The sequence below is a fragment of the Pagrus major genome, chromosome 20, assembly GCF_040436345.1.
Source record: "Pagrus major chromosome 20, Pma_NU_1.0".
Taxonomy (NCBI): domain Eukaryota; kingdom Metazoa; phylum Chordata; class Actinopteri; order Spariformes; family Sparidae; genus Pagrus; species Pagrus major.
In genome coordinates this window covers 1,244,258-1,261,968 of record NC_133234.1, presented here as the reverse complement: position 1 = coordinate 1,261,968, position 17,711 = coordinate 1,244,258, and the positions used below count along the sequence as shown (strand labels likewise).

Genomic DNA, 17,711 nt, shown 5'->3' with positions numbered 1-17,711 from the left:
CTGTAGTTTTGGTGAAGATATGAAGTAGTTTACAGAATGAGAAAGAGAGGTCAAATAAGGTACAAAAACCAGAGAGCTTTAGTAAAAGGCCGAGGAGGCTCAAGCATCGATTAAGAGATTAGCTGAATAAAAGTGGCTGAAGCAAAGAGAGACAATTAGGTCATACAAAGATGATCTTACCGCAGGTTGCGCCACAAGATGAAACTTATCCTCCCTCAAGTCAGAAGAAACCTTCCCTTTGTGTATTTGCAGTTGCCTTATTATAGCACAGCTGAAAAGGCAACATAGTGACGTACAGTTCTGACTTGATAAGCAAGTTCGACCAAACACCAGATCACTTAGTCAACAGCCATCCATAACAGGAGTGAAAGGAGCTGATTGTGAGAGCCTGCTCTGGTTGCTGTTACTTTCTTATGGACCAGTCATCATGGGCAAGGCATTTGGAACGAGCTAATAGCATACCCAAATATCTGGGCATTTGTGAAATGATCAGGCGACCACATTTCCATCTGCATTTATTTCCATAAAAGTACATGGTTTGAGTTCTTTCCCTGCCTGTCCTGAAGCCTCCTCACATCCCTGTGTCCTCGTGCTAAGTTATTTGCACCTTTAAGATTTTCACCAAGTGATAAGTGAACAGGTGTTAGCAGGTATGACAAGAAAACAAGATCAATCACAGGTTCAACTCGCAAAAGACACACAAATCTGCACGTGTCTGTACATATGCTCATGCACATACAAGACAGACAGACACACACACACACACACACACACACACAAGTACACAAAGATTGTAGTTATACAGAACAAACACTTCCCAGGTTGTACTATTATGGTGGCAGAAAATCTTTGCTGTCTGTTATATGACTTATGAAAAATGTATAATTTACTCTGCAGTATGCATGATGCATCATAACTGACAAGTGTAGTAACTGAAAATGTCACATCTACTAAAGGCAAAAGAGGCGATTAGGAGACGATTTAGACGATTAGGTGACTTTTTTTGTTATGGGAAGTTTGGAATGCATTTTATCATGTATCCAGTACAGCTAATGTACTATATATCAGAACTTTTATTAGAAGTGTAATCCAAGTAAAATGTCTCAGATATCTGTCGATCTGTACTCATGTTGAAGAAAAATCCTTCCTTATTCCTTGGGCAGCTGACTGAAGTTTATTCATTCGAGTTTATAAAAACGTGTTCTGTAAATAGTTCTCTTAATCTCATGATGATTGATCTGAAGATCAATTCTGATGTAGTTCTGTAAATAGTTTTCTAAAAAATGATAAACTAATCAACCTCCATCAATTTCAGGCTGAAATGAACAACATCCGGTGTGTACAACCCACTTCAGGTTTAAGCACTGCCCAAACGTGCTAGGGTATCCAAGGCATACTGGGTATCAAAATTTAAGAAGAAAAGTGTCATCAATGACTTAATAATGGTTGGATTTCATGTTTCAAGGCCCTGGTATACGTGCCTCCTCAGTGGTATCGTTTACTGCGACATCTAACCCCGTTTCCACTTGGCTAGTCTACATCGCTGTGCGGCTGCCACACTGATTGCAGCCGTTCAAGACCATGCTCGTGGTCCCACCAGCTGCACCAATTTCAATTTTCAAAATAAAATAAAAAACTTCAAGGTTTGTGTAGACTCTACAGCACAACAAAGTCGTAAATATTAATAGTAGACACAAATAAAACAGACAATAACTATGTAGCCTACTCGTGGAAGCACAAAAATTAACGGAAAATGATGAAATACACAATCTGAGCAAGTCAACAACATCAGGCAGGCATGATGCTCCACTTCTGAAACTCTCCTGGTGGTATTAAGCCATGTGAAGAACGGAACAAAAGGTGGAATAGCGTGATCGTGTGATCTTGCAAATCCATCTTTAGGCTACAAGTTATGCATTTGTGGCCAAACCCACAGTGGTTCAACTAATCAGTGTCCTATCAGGAACTACTGACATCTACAGGCATGGTTAAGATGTGACATCAGTGAGATAAGCGACGGTTCCTTTAAAAACAACAATGGGGTTAGCGTAGCTGCTTGAGCATCAGTAATATCAGAACCGGAGCGTATACTTCATTAACAGAAGAGCATAGAACAACTCTGAAGGCTTTTCTCATTGGACAGGATGATTTCAGTGATTTCCGCTAAAGCTAGCCCGTGATAGAAGGAGATAGAATGATGGTTTGTCCAATCACCTTCAAAGTATTTTCATGCTGGCCCTTTTCCAAACCTTTTCTCGTGACATATTTCCAGTTCTGTGTGTCAAACCATGGGGCACGTCAGGTTAGGACTAGTTAAATTAGCATTTAAATGCAAATTGTTCATTTAGCCTTGGCACCTAAACAGCACCATTTAGCCTTGCAAATGTTTCAGATGGAATCTAGCTACATTAACTTACAGTTAGATATGTTTATTGACAACTTGAGATAATGTATGTCAGTGTCAAAAAGTAGCTTAGACTCTTTTGACCAAAGAATTATAATTTCAACTTGGCAAACATTCATGCTCAAATCAGCTACACATACTGTCTTTACAAACCAGCAGGAGCTACCCACAGCTGCTAATCTGTGCTCCAGGGTGGTGCTATAGCTATCCCAATCCAGTTCTTCGGGTTCTGGTTCTGGTCCAGGATTGGTATGGTTTCCATTTGCTTCCTCAGAGTCATCAGAGAGGGAGTGGCAACGCCGACGGCACCTTGCAGACATCATCTTCACTCCAGTCTATACGCTCTCTTACTTTGCAGACCTCACCTGTTTGGCAGTGTACCAACTTGCCCGCCTGTTCTGACAGTGTTTCCACGCTACTGCACAGTTAATTATTCACTCCTCTGTCTCTTTCTTTGCGTACGCGTACAGCTGTTGTGGTTGTTCCAGGTGGGTCCAGCTGGAGGAACAGTAATTCAGTCAGTGATGGGGCTCCACTCTGTACTCTTCAGCTGATCGTCTCTCTCACAGCACATTAACAGCTCTGATCACCTTTACCTTCCTCACACTTCTTGATCTGTCTGCCTTCTTTTTTCTTAACCCCTATCGGTGTGCCTTTGCTTTTTTTCTTCTCTCTCTTGCTCTTTCTCTCTTTCCTTCCTCTCAATCAACCATTCACCGACGTTTCATTCCTCCGTACGTACTCCCAGCCTGCCCACAGCCTCTCACTGCTTCAAGTCACCCTGTGCAGGTAGCCTCCGCTCGGTCCAGTCTTCTTTCCTCACTGTTGTCTCCTCCCCCAGAAACAGGTGGCTCTCTCCACTTTCAGGGGATCCAAGGGTGTCCCACAGGGATGGCGGTTGGTGTAGGATGTCAGGTCAGGAGAAAAGACATCAACGTTGTGCCACAGAGACGCAGCCCTCAGCTGTACCATCAAAGCCCCACCACAGAAAGACAAGAAAACAAGGGCAGTATTCCAGAGTCAAAAGTGCCTTTCCTCCTCTCAGTCTATGTTATAATTGACATAAATGTCTTGTGCGCCTACGCCCACACGGTCCCCCCACAATGCCACGGCATTCATCCGAGCAAGAACAACGAGACATATTGTGCTTTAGACTCAAGTGTGGATGTTTTTCTTGAATGTGACCCACAAAGACTAGACCAAGCATTTTCATATCTACAGTTAACATCAAGGGTCACAAGATGGGAGGATGTTGAAGGTAGAATGAAACTTAATACTGTAATCCAATGGTCTTGCAGCAGAAAATAGTAAAAATTAAAAAAAGATTATAAATACATCCTAGCTGAGCAAACAGAAGTATTTAAACATTCATTATCAACTTTCAATACTAGACCATGTTAAGAAGAGTGAAAACTGGACAATACTTTTGTGACAGTTCATTCTTGACCGTGGAAACAGTTCAAAACTATTTCAGCCAACCATATCTCATTTCATCCATATCAGATAAAGTTTGCTCAGATATCGTGGAAGTATACATGTCCAACTCTCCAGTATTCTAATCATGTTTGAAAAAAAGAGAAAAAACTCAACTCAAGCTCCTCATACTTCCATTTTCTAGAGTTTTCACCACAGCTCATCACCGTCATGACCACAGTAAATGGATGTGTAGTTATTTTATATCGCTGTGTTGCTGTTGTGGCGCAAACTGTTCTTGCTGAATGGGTTAAGTACAGGACTCTCAGCTAGGAGACCAGGGTTTTGTGTCTTGCTTGAAGCACAATGTTACAGGTGATTTCTTTATTTTACGCTAAGTTTGCTTATAATTTTCAGGGCTTATTTCAGTTTTCTGTCGCTGCTAAAATACTTATTGGTTATTGGATGTTTTTCCCAACGTGAACTGATAGGACAACTACTCCCATGTGCAAATTTTTCTTTTCTGTCTTTTTCCTTGTGTCGCCCAGTTGTGACATTACAAAAATGAGATGGCCCTGCAGGAACATCAATCATGATGTTCCAGGCACACGACTAACACGGCCATATCAGATCATGCGATGGATGTGACCCAGGTATGGCAGCTGAGTCACGACAACAGAGCAAACACCATCTGCTGATGAAGACCACGAGACTAGATCGAACCATACCATAACCATAAAGAGTAACTTCATAGAAAGAACACCTCTATCTACTAGACATGTACTTCTGTTCAGATGAATGGGTCTACAGAGAGTAATATATTTGTACTTTACAGGGTATCTACACATATAGATGTGTACTTTTAAAACCATCCACCTTTGTGATATATGCACTTTATCTTTATTATGTCAACATATGTGGAATGTGCAGAATTGAGAACATATGGTCGCCATCCATTTGATCAGAAACCGCATACAGAGCGGCTCAAATGGCAGCATGCAGGTGCAATGATGTGAAAATTAGAAAACTACAGTTTTGTGTAGAGTTTACTCATAGCACCAAGACAAATTCCTCTTCATTGGCTGTACAGCATTCAACAGCAGTAGTGATTCTCACTCTAAACCAGAGGCTGTAGAAAGAAACCATATATGACCTCTCTAAATTATATAAAGCTAGAATAACACACTGAATCTAAAAACTGCCCAAAAGTGGACACAGTTATATGAGCAGGGATAAGCACTCTGCCAATGCCACTGAGCCGTGGAAGACATCCAGACACTAAAGAAAAGCATGAACAGGATTTCAGAGAATTCAGATTGTTTTATTTTGACAATGTGGTCTGGGTTCTTGTGTGGAGAGGCAGCACAGAGACATCTCTTCATGTAACTCCCACTTGAGTTGGAGAAGCCAGAGACACTGAACTGCCTCTCCAGACACCACTCACGTCCAACAGCAACACTCTTATATCTGACGAGAAGGCCGCCAGTGGATCAGATATGATCACATCAGATTCCATCATACCTACTCTGAGGCTTGGAACCAAGAAACACTATGAAGAAAGGCCAGTTTCCTGTTTACACTGCTGTTCTTGAGTCATATTCATTCACTCATCAGGAGATGTGAATGCAGTTGATGCTGATTATAGAGTCAGAGGGTAATGTAAGGACATGATACTGTAGATGAAAGCATTACAGGAAAGCCCTCCGGTTACACAGATGATCCCTGACTATGTTTGACTGCTCCATGCTAAATGCAACCCATATTCTGAGAGTCAGAGTTTATTATAGTACCTCTATGAGGTAAGAAGCCTGGCATTTAATTTCCAGCTGCCGTTTAACTTCCTGAAGGCCAGATGAGTGATAACACCGGAGGGACGAGGGGGTTGTGGGCTCAGCTGCCGGATGTTCTTAATCTAAGATATTTACCACAAGTCTTGTAAAAACCAAGACAAAAACAACCATAGTGGCTCTGTGAAGGTACGTCTCCACAGGATCCATCATTTCCATGCTTCACATTCATTATCTGCATACATAAGCAGCTGGTAGTGCAGTGTTGTGTTTTGAGGTCTAGGCTATTTTATTGCAAATCAGGGGTGTCACAAGTGGCGTTGATCAGGTGCATGCAGACAGTGTTTGTACGGTTGTTGAGGGTGTTTTCTCTGTTGGTAAAGTGTCCCATGCTGGGGAGCAGCGCGACCATTTGTGTGCAAGAACACCACTGTGGACACGAATCATGAGGCTGTACTTAGGCACAGCTGTGCTTTGAGCTGATGGCTAAAGTCTGTTTGACAAGATGCTCAGTGTCAATGTCAACAGGCTGATGTTTAGCACGTTTACTGTCTTTGTTTTCAGCCTCAGCTTGTTAACATTTGCACGCACTACACACGAAGTACAGAGGTTGATGGGAATGTCACTACTATTAGTGCAGCAAAGATCAACTGTTCCTCAGTATATCTTTAGAAAAGCTTTATTATTCATCACAAAGTCATGGTAATTTGTGTTCGGCATGGCTCACACAGGCTTACACAGAACAAACAGACCTTGAAACTTTTAAGTTTTAGAGGTTCATGTGTATTAGTCATGTACATATTTTATGCCATGAGAGTGCAGAACACGCTGGCAGAATATGCAATAGTTGTTGAGATATTTATGGTTCAGCTATGGTCCGCTCATTCCACCCAAACACTTGAACAAATGTGAAAGTTTAGGTGAGGTTATCCAGGCTTGGATAACCTCACCTTTGATATCCTCTGCTTCTATGCTTATTTGAAGTCTGTCTGCAGCTGCACCAAATCTGTTTAAACTGTTGTGAATCACATCTGTGCTCTTGTGTCAGTGCAACACTACGATTGGCAGATATAATTCCGTGTTTGGAAATCTGACATACAACAGACACATAACGGACACGTTACTGACTTTTCTATTCAGAAGGCCTTATGTTGATTGTCTCCTCTCATACAATGTCTCTGCTCCGGTACATGAACAAACCTGGCAAGCCCAGAAGCTCTGCAGTATTTGTGTTTCTCCGGCACACAGGCATCAGTTTGTTGTAAAGGAATCGCAGAGGGCAGTGATTATGTACAGGAACCAGCAGCAGCCAAGTCTACGCAGGTTAGGCTGATTTCCTGTGTTTGTAGTACTCAACAGTATCAGCAACAAGTACATACATCATCTCTAAGGGGAAAATAAATGTCAACCAGTCACCACCCACACTGCTTACAGCGAGAGTACTTGAGTGATTTTGCAACACATTATAGGGAGTAATGCCATTTTAATAGCTGGAAGTTATAGCGTTTTCCTGGAAGCAGTGCTAATGCAGTGAATGCACATGCCACAGTAAAAAAAAAAAAGAAACAAAAAAGTTGACAGTAGACAGTATTCCTTTTTTCATTTTTGTGCCAGCACTTACTTGTTTTGCAGGTAAAGTGGATTTATGACATGATGGTGCAAGTTAAGGAACACCAAACTCATTAGGGTTCATCTTCAGGTGACCATAAAAATCTGTATTAAATGTAATTTAATTTCCTTAACTGTTGAGATATTTTAGTCAGAAAGGATAGTGTTGGATAGACCGAACAACCAACATCACCCTCCCTACAGTCATGCTTGCTTGGTTAAAAATATAAAAACCAAATCAACAATAAACGAACTGTCTCAACAAGAGAGGAGAAAAGCTCAAAGCACAGCACAGGCGAGATTATGAAAAGTTTGGAGAGTTTAAACCTTAGATATAGCTGTCAGTAGCTTCCTAGTTTGATCCATCACACAGTCTCATGTGATTTTTTGGCCTAGACTTTCACCCAATACTCACCTCAAAGTCGATCTCTCCTTTCCAATTTGTTCATACATTGAATTGGTTCCTTCCCCTTGCCATTGAACATCAAGTCAGTCTTCCATTCCTCAGCCTCTCTTCTCCTCGCTCTCCTCCCCTCTCCACCCTCATTCATCTCTCCCTGCCAGTCTTTTGTCCCACAGTTTGCCTTGGGCCTCAGAAACTTCAGAGCCAGTCCAGATTGAAAGTTTTTCCACATGCAGAACTGGGGCATCTGGATAGCTCTGCAGGAACGCTCCACATTTATTTCCCATTAACAGTAATTGAGGGGTAAACAGTGGACTTTTCACTGTTTATAACCATTTGTACCAAAGACGATTAGAACATCAGAAGAAACAAAGAAAAATCTTTTGTTTTCCTCTTTTTCTTGCAGTGGTAATCCTCAAATTCCTCATTCAGTCTAAGTGTTTGTGTTGTTATTTTTACACTGCGCTTCTGCGGTTCATCACAAAGAGTGGGTGGTACTGTCACGTCTCTTTCCTGTGGTTTTTCTGAGTTTTCCTTTCGTGGCACTTTTTGCATGACTAGGGATGGCAACCGCTTTGGTCCAGACTAAATTATCTCGACAACTGTTGAATGGATTATCATGAATTTTGGTACAGACATTCAGTCCTTCTCAGGATGATTTGTAATAACTTTGGTGAACCCCCCACACCATCACTAGTTCAATTTTTGCTCGACAACTGTTGAATGGATTATCACAAATCATTTGTAATAACTTTGGTGAACCCCTCACACCATCACTAGTTCAATTTTTATTTTTGTCCAAAACCTTTGGTTTACTACCATCCTTTGGTTTTGCAGGTTTTACTACTTGCAAAACTAATGATATTCAGCCTCAACAGTACCTTAGTGCTACTTAGCAAATGTTAGCGTGCTAACACACAGGACTAAGATGGTAAAACATGGTAAGCATTACAGGCCAACCTACTAATCCTCACTGTAGTAGCATTGTCACTGCAAGAAAGTTGCTTAACTAGCTGTTAGCATTTAGCGCATGGGGATGGGAAATTTACTTTGAAAGCATAGCGCTGCAAACTACCAACTACTTCACACTGGTAGGAGTTGAACTAGAGCAAAGCCACCCTACAGGGAGAAATCTAGTTTGGTTAACCAAACCTTATTAGAAAAACGTAGTTCAGACTACTACTGTTAAAAAAAAGAAAATGGATATAATTGGCAAACTGCAAAATTATACCAAATATAATACAAAAAAAATATCACATTCCAGCAAAAAATGCCACTCAGTTGAGTTCATTACAAAAAGTGCCCGCTTGCCCACATGTCACACATAAACCAAATAAATGAAATAGCCCAGTTTTCATAGAAAAGTGCAAGAAATGGACAATGTCCATCAGTCAGACACCTTCCCTTCAGAGACTAGAGTCCAGCTGGTGGTATTGCACCAAGCAGGATTACTCACTTAGCAAGGAAACTTCAAAACTAGCACGCACTCTTAAATAAACAATAATAATCAATACTTATGACTATTCAAAACTTTAAATATTCAAGTACTGAATGCACTGCCCTCAAGGCGGAGAGGATGAAAAAAAAAGTGATTTCAATTGCAGTAGAGTCATTATGGTAATATAGAAATAAACAATCATTCCATTTCTCTTATGGCCTTGAAGTGTCTGTAGTTTCAGTGTAACTACATAAATGGCAAAGAAATAATTTAGCTACTTAAGTCAACATCCTCATACCTTAATGACTTACAAGGTTGATCACCATACTCGGTTCCCAAAACAACATGACAGACACACAGGACCTTTGTACGATTGCCTTTTAGTAAGGTTTAGGAAAACATTGTGGTTTGGGTTAAAATAACTGTTACTGTTGTAACTTCGCTTAGTAACATATGTATGTTACATACATAATTTAAGTTACATGACGTACTACTTTAGTAAGTTAAAATCACGTTGCCACAAATGCATTGATGAGTTCTCAGTTGATGAGTACAGCATGCCTGGCATGCGGTCTTGCACCAGGTATTTCCAGTAGTTTTTAGATGAGCATAAAAGCTCATCTCAACTTTTTTGCACACAGTGAGGAGTCACACTGCCCAGCAATGTCACACCTGGATCATGGTGCCTTCGAAGCATTTTTGAAATGTGAAATTGGAAATATAAGATGCTTCCAGTGAACCAGACAGCTAACAGACCTACATAACACCAAGTGTTAAATGTTTTCACACATGGATTTTATCACCATAGCTTAATAGTTTTTTTTTCCTTTCCTTTTTCTGGAAAGGTCTCTTTGATAGAAATCAATTACTTTTATGTATTTAAAAATAGTAAATCAAAAGAATGTCGGCCTGTCAGGACACTGTTGACCTAACAGGGCAGAAGTGCATTAAGGTTGATTAAGAAGCAGGAATTCATAGTCCCCTTTAATAGATGTGTGAAGAATCCCTCCAGTCTCAGCAAATGACAGGATAATGAGGAATGGGACAAACTTCCCCTGGAAAACTGGAAGGTTTCCTATAGGCAGCAACAGCACTAAATAGCTCTGACAAGGGGTCACATTTCCTGCTGCAGTCAAATCAGAGGGGCTCCAAGCTATGAATTATGATGGCTGATCTGTCTCCTCCACAGATTAACTTCATTATTTATGGTTGGCTAATCTAAGCAGTGAAGAAAAGAAACGGTTGGAGCCAGAGCACACCTGGTGATTCTGATAAAATGTTGGGGTTTTTTTGTCTGGAAAAGGGCAATAAAAAGGAGCGAGGAGTTAAAACTCTTCACGTCTATTGAAATATTTTATAAAAGAAGTATCTGGAAGATTGTGGGTTCTAGAGGGAAAACAGACACAATCTTAAACCCCCACTTGCCATGATATCAGTAAGGAAAAAGAACACATCCAGGAGTTTGGATCATCCACTATAAGTCATTGTACAGAAATTCCTTTCATTTACTACCACTCTGATTTAAACTGACAGTACAGACCTACTCAAGGTCAACGTATTCAAAGGCACATGCAGACAAAGATCAGCAGTGACACATGAATTTGTCATATCCAGACGGCAGTAAAATAGAGAGTGACAGTTTACAATGTATTCCATTGAAGCCTTCTGAAGAGTCTGCTAAGGCACTCAGCACCAGTAATGACCAAATCCCGTGGGCAACCCTGGAGCGCTTTCCACAAACACTGGCAGCAGCAGTGCCGCTCCACACAATCTCACACAAATCCTCTGCCTCCAGGAGAGAATCCCTCAAATTGGGACATCCACTCTTTTTTGGAAAATGAGACAATCGCTCAGATAAAATGATGGCTATCATCAACATAACATTATTTTTAAGGTCCCTGAATAAAGCATTCACTTGGTGCATTATAGAAAGCACTTATTTTACTTTTAAGTCTTCACTCTCAAGCCGTAGCAAGGTGTGAATACCAAAATTAGAATTTAATTTGAACAAAAAGTTCTCGTACCAAGGGCTAGTCTGCAAAGCCAGGGGTCAGGACGCCCAGGTCCCCACCCTCACCCGAATGGTGCGAATTTTGCTCCTGGAGAGGGACTGGACTCTCTCCTTTTGTTGCCCAGGGTGAGAGGCACTGGGCGGGTGTGGGGATACTCACAAGCCCCTGGCTGAGTGCCATGGTGACGGAGTTCTCACCGAGGGATGTGAGGGTCGCCTCTGTGCCACTGAAAGTTGCTAGGGGGAGGCCTCTGACTGTCATTTGTGCTTATGCACAGAACAGCATCTTGGAATACCCAGCCTTCTTGGAGTCCTTGGGTGGTGTCATGGAAAGGGTTTCATCTGGGCACTCCATAGGCACTTCCGGGGGACTTCAATGCTCATGTGGGTAATGATGGAGAAACCCGGAGGGGGGTGTTTTGGAGGAACGGTCTGCCTGATCTAAACTTGATCCCGGATAAGCGGAGGAAATTGGATGGATGGATGGAAAAGTTCACTGCTATGGTAAGAAAAGGTAAGCAGGAAGTCATGTGAGGCTTGTACCAGGGAGTTAAACCTGAACAAGCTAAGTTAGAAGGTAAGAGGGAAAATATGTCGTTTTGATTTGGGGGTGAACTGTCCCTGGTTGCTGGTCGCATCTGGCTACAAACTCCAATATTGCCTTTTTCCTTTTAGCTCTGCTTTGGTCCCCACCAACTGCTGTGGAAAATATTTGGCTTGTAAGCTACTACATGCTAGATTGTTCACAAGCTAGTCCCTAACTTTTCTTGCCATTTCAGGTCAGTAAATGTGTAGTGGGTATGTCAGAACGTCTTCACAAATAACAATTGTCGTCTTTGGGGGAAAGCAGAAAGCCGATCCTCCTTAGAATACAACCACACAGGACAACTCTGCAAGTAGCTGATTATGACTCTTATGTTATGTATGTATGCTAGCTAATGTATCTACATAAACCTAACCAAGTACTTTTATTGTCTAAACCAAACCAAGTAGTTTTTGTACCTAAAACTAACCGAATAGTTTAAGTGTCTAGACCTATCCAAGAAACTTGAGTGTCTAACCCCAACCAAGTAGTTTTAGTGTCTAAACCCAAACCAAGTAGTTTTCTTGCCTAAACCTAACCAAACTGCAACGTTATAATGTCCAGAGTCATTGGCAAATGACCCATTTATTGATTTAGGTATGAGGATGTGTTGAAGTTGGTTGATGAGAGCGGAAAAACAGAACAGTAATGTTGCAAACCATTAACACCAACACAATGAGATGAAAGATGCTGAAAGCTCCATAGAGCGAAGAGGAATTGCAGAGTTGGGTGATATTTCTCTCTGTTAGTCACTACCACTCCTTTTTACAATACACAATCATGTGGTTTATTGTTCCTATAAAAATATTGGTTAGAGCAGCTTCGAGTTCTCATTATAATGGATAAACAGCATTGTTTTGGAATTGTTCTTTTGATCTTTTCAGCAGTCAAATAAAATGTGCTGCATTTATGGACTGAATACTTCCAAACAATAATGCGGTTTTGGAGTTGTCACAATAAAACTTTTGGTAACACCTCCTCCCAACCAACGGGGATGTGCCACTCAAACAGTCCTCCATGCAGTAAACCAATCAGTCATACCATGTGCCTCAGGCCAGGAAACAGCATGGTGCCTCACAATACTATGACAGCAGTCTCAGTAAAAAACACACTGTACTTACTCTCTCAATAAAACGATCAGCTGGAAAATGGTCAACACAGCAGTAAAAAGCCACAGAGAGAAACGCAGCATTAAAACAAGCTCCAACACAGTGACTGCCATGGTGGCTGCATCTCTCTCTCCGCCTTCTAGGGTATTATTATCCACTTAATTTCATTCACTCGGGATTGGTATAATGACCACGTTCAAAATCCCTTATCAAGCAGAAATTCAGACTGAAATGCACAAATCATGTGAGTTCCACAGTATCGAGTTCGTGAAACAAAGACTTTTTTAAAGGGAAAAAAACGAGAAAAGAGAAGGAGAAGCAAAGACGGGGATGCAGCGGAGCAGAGCAGCAGACTTACAGCTCGGTATTTAGTGGCCACCTCATTCTTTTCCTTGTTAAGCTGGCTGTTCTGCTCCTCTAGCTCGCGGACCCTGGAGAGGAGTCGGTCACTCTGCTCTATGGCTCTCCTCAGCTCCTCTCTCTCCCTCATCCCTGCCTGCTGTGTGTGAATGTCCTGCTGCAACGACAGAGACCTAGTCTGGAACACTCACACACACACACACACACACACACGTCCAGATACTCACACATGCACATACAGAAAGCCTGATATTTCAGCTCGGCTGGCTGGCCAGGTCTCTGACTGAGTCTCTCACTTTTGTTCACTTCCGTCTGTCTGTCTGCACTGCACTCTCCCCTCTCTCTTCCATTTACTTCTGACAGGCAGACACACCGACACTCTGCCAAAGAGCTCTAAAAGAGACATGCATATATGAATACACACACATGTGCCCACCTTTCCTCCCCTCTCTGCAGACTGGCCTCCTACTGGCCTTCTTTCACTAGAACAATATCAAACTCTGTCAAACTGTCATATTAATAATTCAATGAGAAATTCATCATGGCACTACAGTGGAAATTAGTGGTAAGTTTTAAGCATGGTGTCCGTCTCATTCTCTATGTGTTTTAGTAGTAGTTCTAGTCGTGGTGGTGCTTCTCAAAATTAAGACCACATTTTCATTGGGGGGGTAGTGCACAGTAGGGTTATGAGAGATTTTGGCTGGAAACAGCTGCCTGCTGTGGCTGGAAACAAGGTTAATGAGGATGATGAAAGTGGATGAAAACAATGAGCTAATGCTAATACCCTAATATGCTCTGTAGATAATACTGGGATTGTTACTACAACTGACCCCATTCAAATGACACATACTCAATATGAAAATGTTTTGCCTCCCCCACACTGAATCCAAACAGCAAAAAGGGTATTCTTTTGTGCCATTTAAAAAAAAGAAAACAAACACATGTTGAATGCTTTTCTTGCCTTGAATATATATACTTTGCTGCAAATGACTGCAAATCACATCCTTAATAGACCCTGTATTGCTACATATACATGAACTGGATACAGCATTGAAGGCTTTTGCATTGTCAGGCCCATGGAGCATGCGTACAAGAGATTTCTGTTAGCTACTGAGCAGCCAAAGTACGGTTCAGCCTTTGGCTAACTTGAATGGGGAAAAATGGATTTAATTGTGCAGCTCTTCAGGACTTTCTAAATGTTATCAGACCAAATGGATCAAATTCTGAGAGTGAAATTTGTTATTTTGCGGGATTAAAAGAAATTAAGCCACCAATTTACAGCCACTTCCTTTACAATGTAAGCTTATGGGAAAAAGTCTTGGGCCCCTGTGCATCACATAACGTTGTAATAACTCTGCTTGGCCACTATGTCAAATAGCCAAACAGGACAAGACAAATAAAGCACAGACATTTAATCGTGCATAGCAGTTTGAAAGTCAATTTGGTCCAGTCCTCCAAAATCAAGACCACTTCCAGCACTTTGTTTAGCTTTCCTTGTGCAGTTAACTTCTCCACTCTGGCACTTCAAGCCAGTTAAAACAAATACTACGAACTGTAAGTACTCTGTCACCCAGACCTGATCTCTACGTGGTACAGAGGCCAAAGATCAGAGGGAGAGTTCAACCAGCGGTGTGAAGTTGATCAGAGACAGACAGTAATGTTAAGTTGCTGTTGGTATGTGAGCTGCACTCTGTTACTAGGAAGAGCTGGTCTGAGTCCTTCTTCCTATCAGCAGCACCTCACCAGCCCACCAAACCACATAGAAACAGACTCACATGCTAAACAGATGTCTGTCAACCCCTGACACACTGATGTAAACACAGTAACGTTCTGCACACATTGGGACATAAAGTTTTATGGTGGAAATCAGTTTGTAATGAGAGAAATTCTGCTCTGGCTCCCTGTCATACAATCCAAAAACAATTGATAGTTATTTATTAAAAAATAAAACAAGGAACTAAGAAAGATTAAGTGATGCATTCAGTGATGCCATATGTTTAAATTTACAGCGTTGTTTAATATTATTAAATCAGGTCTCATTTAGATTATGATCAAAGTCATATCTTTTCAGGAGATATCCGAGAACAAGAAACATTTACAGTCAACAACATTACCAGCATTTAAGAAACAACACATAAAACCAGACAACCAACAATCACATAAACATAGAATTAATAATATCAATTACAAGAGTCATAAAAAAGCAAGTAGGCCTAATTAATCTTCAAAAGGAGGGAATGAAATAATGTAGCTTGAGGGCACTTTACTGTTCATTCAATATGAAAGGTATGTACCCCAAACTACTTCTGCCAAAATAAATGCAAACACATGAGATATTTAGGGTTAACTGGTAATTCAAATCTGAATGAGAACAAAGGCGTGAGGTAGTAGAGCTTCATACATGAATATCACAACATAATTACTCCCTTTTTTCAATAAGGAAATCCATCCAACTTTGTGATACAAAGATCAAAGACGAGAGATTGATCTTTGGTGATAAAGCAGCAGAGCTTGTACAGACAGGGTTGAACTGCTGAAGTGATGATTGAGGAGCATGACAGTAAAACATGTCTTTGTGATCAACTATAAAAGTTGACTGAACAACACACGTGTTTTTGAAAGCTGCACTAATCATACATTAACACCGGATTGAATATTATGCCTATGGTGAAAGAGGTTACCTATAGTGACAAACAGCAAGAATTATCAATCAACTCTTCAGTTTCCTTCAGCTCTGCAGAGATTCTTAGCATCTTTAAGCTCATTGTTTTGGTTTTACAACCTACTTTACTGTTTTGATTTCTCATCAGTGGTTTTCTCACTACACGCGAAGCTAGTGACCACACTGGAGTTTGAAGCCGCTAAACTGAATATTTCCATCAAAAGTTGGTGGAGACCAAAAACAGAGTCAAAAGAGAGTTCATAGAGACGTATTTGTTGAGCAACCATAAGCATTCAAACTAATGCTATCTAATTGTTTATGTGTTCCTCGGTGTGTAATTCAGCCACTGTTTGCTAACAAGTTAGCTTTATTAACTATTAATAATATAATTTATAATTATAATTTTTACTGATTAAATGTTGCAAATGAAGACATTCCTCAGTATCTGTATGACTCACCATATTAATGACAGCATGGACATCAAAGGCAGATGGAAGGTGAGTGGGTTATGCTATAATATTGTGTCATCAACATAGAAAAGGACAATCAGACTGTCACTATATCTGATTTTCAATACAAGACTATCATGTCCAATAGCAGACATGATAATGACATTGCGATAACTATAGAAAAACTTTGCTGAATCCAAAAAAACTCTGACATGATTTTGCCACAAACTGGTAGCTAGCTAGCAACTGCAACTTCTTTTTTCCGTTCTACAGTAATCAGCAATAAGGTGCCTTCGTGCAACCAACTGTGACAAATCAAGAATGAAAAGAAACAGAAATTATTACGAGGTGCTGGATTATTTACACCATGTTATCATAGGTGTATGATGATTATGATTTCCATATTCCATTGAACTGGCAGTAGACAACTTTTTAGCTTTAACTAATCATTCAGAACTAAATACTGATGTATTACAGTGTTAACAACTCCCTAAAGCCCTGCTTTCACCATGCTCTTTGGCTGGATTTTTCCAGGAAAAATGTCTGCCATTGCACAGCCGTGAACGAGTGTTCACTCGATGGAGAGTGCTCCTGTGTTGTGTTAAAGTCCGTTCATTGATACGCGTTTCCTCTTACCACCGGGACTTGAGACACTTCAAAAGTGGCACTCTTTCTACAAGATCAGTAAGTAACAACACCTGCCTACTTATTAATACAACCAAGATTTTTACTCTGTCTTTTCAGAGCACTGTGATCATGGTTGTTTTTGGCTTTGGAAAGTAGCTAAGCTGCTATCATTAGCCATGTTGCTCAGTGGCCCAAACAATAATACCACAGGAAGATTCAAATATGATGGTCATCATCAAACCTTGCAACTGCAGCACCCCGGTAGGACATTAAAATGCTGATTAGAGAGATAAGGATTATTCATGTGTATCATTAATAGTCATGTCAGCAGGGTCTCTGTGTGTTGGCCTTGTAATGACCATAAACACACCGGTATCTCGCAGAGAGCAACTGTCCATTGCTCACATTTACACTCATGCCACATTCAGTCTGTCTTCATTTATTTATCTGCTCACTGAACAAGATTCTACAAGTGCATTTGGCCTTACTTCCAAAGCAAAACAACAAAATGTAGTTTCCTTCTTGGAAAAACAGATGTGAGCCGATTTTCCACAGTGAGATCAGAAGAAGAGTTTTAAAAGGGAAAGCGTGTGTTACAGAAAGACATTCAAACACACACAGAGAAAAACCTGTCGCTGCTTGAGTGCCGGTATCTGCACTGCTGGAAAAGAGCTGTCATTAGCTCAGCTCTCTGAGTCCTGACAGTCAGTTTACCTCTTAAAGCTGACAAACTGTACAGTACTGTCAGTGGGGAAATTAGACAAGGAAATGTGGTATCATCTTTCCCTAAGTGTGCAGTGGTAATTGCCATGTTGTCCAAATAAGATTTAGGACATGTGTGTTTTAACTGCCATGAG

The 17,711-nt window shown here is 40.9% G+C and overlaps 1 protein-coding gene across 1 annotated transcript in view; it reads right to left on the bottom strand.

Moving 5' to 3' along the window:
• Nucleotides 1-13,246, bottom strand: part of LOC141015901 (putative uncharacterized protein MYH16) — a 54,791-nt gene extending 41,545 nt beyond the window's left edge. The window contains exon 1 of the mRNA XM_073490126.1: nt 13,115-13,246. Within this exon, the coding sequence (XP_073346227.1) occupies nt 13,115-13,246 (132 nt within the window). The remainder of the gene's footprint in view (nt 1-13,114) is intronic.
• Between the last annotated feature and the right edge of the window lie 4,465 nt (nt 13,247-17,711).